Below are 7,465 nucleotides of genomic sequence, written 5' to 3' on the forward strand. Positions count from 1 at the left end.
CATGATCAAAAGTATGTGGACAACTGCTCGTCAAACAGTTGGTGTTGGATGTTGGTAGATGTTGGAACATTGCTGAGGGGACTTGCTACCATTCAGTCACAAGAGCATTAATGAGGTCGGGTACTGATGTTTGGCGATTAGGCCTGGCTCACAGTCGGTGTTCCAATTCATCCCAAAGGTGTTCCATGGGGTTGAGGTCAGGGCTCTGTGCAGGCCAGTCAAGTACTTCCACACCGATCTCAAAAAGATATTTCTGTATGTGTGCGTCTGCTCTGCCATAGATCCCATTTCATGAATCTTCCGACGAACAGTTCTTGTTTCCAGAGGCAGTTTGGAACTCAGTAGTGAGTGTTGCAACCGAGGACAGACAATTTTTACCAATTAGCCGCTGAGCCGTTTTTGCGCCGAGATATTTCCACTTCGCAATAACTGTTTGACAAACTGACTTGTTGGAAAGGTAGCATCATATGACGGTGCCACGTTGAAATCACTGAGCACTTCATTAAGGCCATTCTACTACCAATGTTAATTATATTTCACACAATAATTCACATTTCCTGTATGATCATTTTCCTGATGTAAGAAACTGGTCCAATTAAGATCCTACATCTCTATGAGAGAGAGAGACAGAGAGACAGAGAGAAAGAGAGAGAGAGAGAGCGACAGAGAGACAGAGAGACAGAGAGAGAGAGAGACAGTGTGAGAGACAGACAGAGAGAGAGACAGAGAGCATCAGAGAGAGCAATAGAGAGAGAGACAGAGAGAGAGAGAGAGAGAGAGAGAGAGAGAGAGAGAGAGAGAGAGAGAGAAAGAGAGAGCATCAGAGAGAGCAATAGAGAGAGAGAGAGAGAGAGAGAGAACAGTGTTGTGTTAGTATTTACATGTGTGCTGCAGGTTTTCCTTCACATTTTGTTTTCTTTGACCAGTCATTTTGTCTCTATGGAAATAAGTCTGAACAATGAATAGAGATGCTATTCATCCCTCCATCATGACATCACTACAATATGAAGTTGGGTAGCAGGAAGTACAAGTATAGTAATGCACCTGAATAACATTCACCTGTCCTAGAGGTGACAGAACCACTTGGAGAGAGAGAGAGAGAGAGAGAGAGAGAGAGAGAGAGAGAGAGAGAGAGAGAGAGAGAGAGAGAGAGAGAGAGAGAGAGAGAGAGAGAGAGAGAGAGAGAGAGAGAGAGTGAGAGAGAGAGAGCAGACAACAAAGTAATACAACCACAAAGACAAAATCTAAAGCACCAGTAAACATCAGGTAGGAGGATTTATCTAATATCTCTGCATGTACACCTGTTGAAAGAATAAAGTTCCACACATTTTGATAATGAGTATTATTATTTATTAAAGACTTATTGTTCATGTTTGTAAATATATATTTTTGAACCCCAGAAAACACTAGCCTGGATGTGCATACTGTGCATGAAATAAGGTGTGTGATTTAATATGTGAAACCCTCCTTCAAACAGTGATTATATTAATACTGGAACACTTTATGTTTGTGTTTTCAGTCTTTATTATTCATAACACTTAATGCATCTGTAGCATGTCACCATGTTGTTGGTAGAAGATCTAGTTAACATCTGTAACATGTCACCATGTTGGTAGAAGATCTAGTTAACATCTGTAACATGTCACCATGTTGTTGGTAGATGTTCTAGTTAACATCTGTAACATGTCACCATGTTGGTAGAAGATCTAGTTAACATCTGTAGCATGTCACCATGTTGGTAGAAGATCTAGTTAACATCTGTAACATGTCACCATGTTGGTAGAAGATCTAGTTAACATCTGTAACATGTCACCATGTTGGTAGAAGATCTAGTTAACATCTGTAACATGTCACCATGTTGGTAGAAGATCTAGTTAACATCTGTAACATGTCACCATGTTGTTGGTAGATGTTCTAGTTAACTCTTGTTTTCCCTCCGATCTCCAGGGATGGACCAGCCTCTGTTCCTCCACCTTGTTTTCTCAGGTAAGTGTTCATTTCTGGTTTGTTCTCCACAGGGCTGTCCGTCCTCCCCTCATAATGTTGGTTTGTTCTCCACAGAGCTGTCCATCCTCCCCTCATATTGTTGGTTTGTTCTCCACAGGGCTGTCCATCCTCCCCTCATAATGTTGGTTTGTTCTCCACAGGGCTGTCCATCCTCCCCTCATAATGTTGGTTTGTTCTCCACAGGGCTGTCCATCCTCCCCTCATAATGTTGGTTTGTTCTCCACAGGGCTGTCAAACCTCCCCTCATAATGTTGGTTTGTTCTCCACAGGGCTGTCCATCCTCCCCTCATAATGTTGGTTTGTTCTCCACAGGGCTGTCCATCCTCCCCTCATAATGTTGGTTTGTTCTCCACAGGGTTGTCCATCCTCCCCTCATCCCTCCCTCATCAGTTCCACTTTGTGGAAATGAGAAAGACCTGGACTGAAGCTCAGCGTTTCTGCAGACAGAACTACACTGACCTGGCCACCATAGATGACATGGCAGACATGAAGAAGCTCAATAGCACAGTATCAGCTAGTTGGAGAGGATCAGCCTGGATAGGGCTGTATAACATAATCTGGAGGTGGTCTCTGGGAGACAGAGAGTTAGAGGGGAAGGGGTTTTGGGATGATCATCATCCAAATAATGATGTCGAAACGTTGTGTGTCTATATGTTGCTAAATGCGACTTGGCAAAATTACGCATGTAGGAATTTGTTTTATTTTGTCTGCTATGATGGTGAGTTCCCCTGTCCATTTCCTCATCAATCAACGATGTTGTCAAATACCAAATCATTTTATTCAGATAAGAGATTCATATTTTATTTATATAAAAAAAAAAAAGATTAACAAGCCTTCATCTGTATTTGTATTTTGTTATGTCTTATTTATTTCAAATAGAAAAAAATGCGACCAATAAGTACATTCTCGTCAAGCAATCTGAGACTTGGAGTGATGCTCACAGCTACTGTCGGGAGAAACACACAGACCTGGCCAGTGTGAGGAACACAACAGAGAGGGACGCCATTAAGAGTATCTTACCTAACGTCACTGATATCTACAGAGTGTGGATTGGCCTGAATAAATCTCTTGGAGTCTGGAGGTGGTCCGACCAGAGTGGCTTCTCTATCAAGAGCTGGGAAACATACAAGGAGAACAATGCAGATGGGAGTTATCAGAACGGAGAGTTCTGTGGTGAAGTTACTTTCCCTTCTGGAAAGTGGAATTATCAGGGTTGTACCACCAACACTCATTTTATCTGCTATGACGGTGAGCCGCTGACAAACACTTCAAATCCTCAATAAAGACATACGTTTAACATCTGGTGTTACCGTAATGTTGTGATGAGAAGGACTAAACAATAATGTACAAAGATGTAGGCCTTAGAATCAAAGTTAACTTAATATATTAATAATTAGCGTGAGTCTCTGTTTCCCCCTCTTCTTCCTCCAGATGAACTGGTCCTGGTCTCAGAGAACAAGACGTGGTCAGAAGCCCTGTGGCATTGCAGAGACCTGGACATGGAGCTGGTGTCTGCCCACAACCAGAGCATCCAGCACCTGGTCCAACAGAGAGCCAAGAAGGCCTCCAGTCTCTTCGTCTGGCTGGGCCTGAGGTACACCTGCACCCTGGAATTCTGGTTCTGGGTCAATGGAGAAGAGTCCTGCTACCACAACTGGGCCGATGGGGAGGGCTACAACACCAGCAAGGAGCAGTGTGGGAACACGGGGGCCATTCAGAGAGACGGGGGACAGTGGGTCGGCAAGGCTGAGACTGAGAGATTCAACTTCATCTGCAGCAAAAGTGATGGTGAGATTTGATCTCTTTGGATGCTGTCTTGTTGAGTTATTTTTATTTTTTTTCTGTTTTACTTCTTTACCTTTGTAGCTCATTCTCTGTCTCTCGTCAAATGTATTCTCTCTCTCTCTCGCTTACAGTAATCTTTCCTTTGTTCACTAATCTAGATTACTAGGACCAGACCCTGCTCTGTAGACCAGCTGAACCCTACAGTCCAGAATGTTCCAGACCCTGCTCTGCAGACCAGCTGAACCCTACAGTCCAGAATGTTCCAGATAAACTCAGATTTACATCATACAAGGTGATGGATACTCATTATTTTTTAAATATATGTGTATTTATTTACAGAGAACTCCAGAAGTTTTGGGACAGTGACAAATGTTTAGTTGATTTGGCTCTGTACTCCAGCACTTTGGATTTGAAATGATTCAACTGTGAGTTTGAAGTGCAGACTGTCAGCTTTAATTTGAGGGTTTTTCATCCATACTGAGTGTACCGTTACAGCTCTTACAGAACTTTTTGTACATAGTCCCTCCCATTTTAGGGGACCAAACATATCGAGACAAATTTACTTACAGTATGTGTGTAATAATGTAGTCAAAAGGTCAGTATTTGGTCCCATATTCATAGCACGCAATTTTTACATCTGGCTTGTGACTTTACAAACCTGTTGGATGCATTAGCTGTTTGTTTTGGTTGTTTCAGATTATTTTGTGCCCAATGGAAATGAATAGTAAATAATGTACAGTGTCATTGTGGAGTCACTTTTATTGTAAATAAGAATATAATATGTTTGTTTCGAAACACTTCTACATTAATGTGGATGCAAACATTATTATGGAAATTCAAGAATAATGGTGAGCGAGAAAGTTACAGACACACAAAATTACTGACTGTCTGCAATTTAACCTCATAGACATTGTATTATTTAAGATCCAAAGTGCTGGAGTACAGAGCCAGAAGAACACACATAGTGTCACTGTCCCAATACTGTTGGAGCTCACTGGAAATAAAACATAGAGCTACATAGAGCTCACTGGAAATAAAACATAGAGCTACATAGAGCTCACTGGAAATACACCATAGAGCTACATAGAGCTCACTGGAAATAAAACATAGAGCTACATAGAGCTCACTGGAAATAAAACATAGAGCTACATAGAGCTCACTGGAAATAAAACATAGAGCTACATAGAGCTCACTGGAAATAAAACATAGAGCTTCATAGAGCTCACTGGAAATAAATTATAGAGCTACATAGAGCTCCCTGGAAATAAAACATAGAGCTACATAGAGCTCACTGGAAATAAAACATAGAGCTACATAGAGCTCACTGGAAATAAAACATAAGAGCTACATAGAGCTCACTGGAAATAAAACATAGAGCTACATAGAGCTCATTGGAAATAAAACATAGAGCTCACTGGAAATAAAACATGGAGTTCACTGGAAATAAAACATAAAGCTACATAGAGCTCACTGGAAATAAAACATGGAGCTACATAGAGCTCAAAGGAAATACAACATAGACCTACATAGAGCTAACTGGAAATGAAACATAGAGATTCATAGATCTCACTAGAAATAAAACATAGAGCTTCATTGAGCTCAGTAGAAATAAAACAGAGCTACATAGAGCTCACTGGAAGTAAAACATAGAGCTATGTAGAGCTCACTGGAAAAAACATAGAGCTACATAGAGCTCACTGGAAATAAAACATAGAGCTATGTAGAGCTCACTGGAAATAAAACATAGAGCTACATAGTGCTCACTAGATTATTGTGACATGTTTTCAATATTTGTATATTATAACATGTGAATTGATTATTATTATATTGTGCTGTTGTTTTATTACTGGTTGGTAACAAACCTACTTTAATGTAGAAAATAACTAGACTAACCTCTACCCTGCAAATTGACTCGGTACAGGTACCCCCTGTATATAGCCTCGTAATTGTTATTTTTATTGTGTTACTTTTTATTTTACTATTTTTGCTTTAGTTTATTTAGTATCTTTTTCCTTAACTCTATCTTGAACTGATATTTGATATTATATAAGGAGATGGATACAGGATTTTATAATAACATATTTTATATTATACTCTTGTAATGTAATAATATCATACCATACTGTTGTTTCCATATTTACTTGCTATACTTGTTGATGTTAATGAACGTTAATGAATGTTAAAGGTTAGCCTTTAGTTGTTCTCAATATTCAGTTGTTTTATTTATTTTCTATTACAACTTCCTTTTACTGTTTCCAGAGTATATTTCACTTATTCATTATTTTATCTAGACCATTAATTGCATTCCATTATAGAAATATTTTACGTTTTTTTGAGTTGTTTTAAATATATTGTAACAGCAGTCATTTTTCTATGATACTAGTGTGTACCATTTAAATGACTGTATCTGTTCTGGTGCTGGTGGTGGAGTCTTCATTTAAAGGGGCAATCTGTGACGGGGGCATCTGTTTTAAAAATGTGTATTCATGAAATGTACCCATTAATTCTTGAAGTATATGACTCATAAATGCCTCATGAGCTTAATTCAGCTGTCATGTCCCATCAGAACCCAACATATAAATGTGTTTTATTCCATTGTTTGTAAACAATGTAATTGTAAACAAACACTGTTTAGCCTCAAAAACATAGTTTAAATGATAATGTTAATATCATGGGTGGTCATCCTGTATAGTGTCAGAAAAATAATTTAAACTATAATGTTAATATCATGGATGGTCATCCTGTTTAGTCTCAGAAACATAGTTTAAACTATAATGTTGATATCATGGATGGTCATCCTGTTTAGTCTCAGAAACATAGTTTAAACTATAATGTTAATATCATGGGTGGTCATCCAGTATAGTCTCAGAAACATAGTTTAAACTGTAATGTTGATATCATAGATGGTCAGTCCTTTTGTATTTTGTTCTGTCTATTAATGTCTATCTCCATCCTAAAGATTTTCCCAAAACAGTGGTGGGGTTTACACTTTGTTATTGGTTGAACTGCAGATTGCCCCTTTAACTATTTGACTATGGTACATTCATCCTGTACGCAGTAAAAAAAATAATAATAATAAAGTTATGAAAATACCTCTAGTTTGTTTAGTTTTTTCTTTGATACTTATTTCAAGAAACAGAGGAAAGAATAGAAAGGATTTTGATAAGGATGTTAGACCTGACCTCAAATCATCAGTAAGTCAATAGGACCACTGTCTACTGTTGTATACAGGGTGTTAGACCTGACCTCAGATCCTCAGTAAGTCAATAGGACCACTGTCTACTGTTGTATACAGGATGTTAGACCTGACCTCAGATCATCAGTAAGTCAATAGGACCACTGTCTACTGTTGTATATAGGATGTTAGACCTGACCTCAGATCATCAGTAAGTCAATAGGACCACTGTCTGCTGTTGTTGTAGGACCTGGTCTCAGATCCTAGAAAAAGAATAACTGAGATCCACGGTTTATAACGGCTCCACTCTGATGGTAAATAAACTTTATTAACATATAAATCAATCAATCCAATTAAATTCAGTCAACAAATGAATCATCAACGCAACAAATCAATACAATTAATCAATTAACAAATCAAGCAGGCAGTCAATCTAATCAACAAGTCCAATTAACAAATCAAGCAATCAAATGACCAATTAACCAACCAATCAATCAA

General features: G+C 38.7%; 1 protein-coding gene across 1 annotated transcript; it reads left to right on the forward strand.

Annotated features, from left to right (window-relative positions):
- Window positions 1-1,914: 1,914 nt before the first annotated feature.
- Window positions 1,915-6,854, forward strand: LOC123725211 (lymphocyte antigen 75-like). The gene is made up of 4 exons (XM_045690221.1): window positions 1,915-1,986; window positions 2,363-3,255; window positions 3,439-3,795; window positions 3,951-6,854. The coding sequence occupies exons 2-4, from the start codon at window positions 2,865-2,867 to the stop codon at window positions 3,956-3,958; spliced, it is 756 nt and encodes a 251-aa protein (XP_045546177.1). The 5' UTR covers window positions 1,915-1,986; window positions 2,363-2,864; the 3' UTR covers window positions 3,959-6,854.
- Window positions 6,855-7,465: the final 611 nt, after the last annotated feature.

Source organism: Salmo salar, chromosome ssa11 (assembly GCF_905237065.1).
Source record: "Salmo salar chromosome ssa11, Ssal_v3.1, whole genome shotgun sequence".
Taxonomy (NCBI): Eukaryota; Metazoa; Chordata; class Actinopteri; order Salmoniformes; family Salmonidae; genus Salmo; species Salmo salar.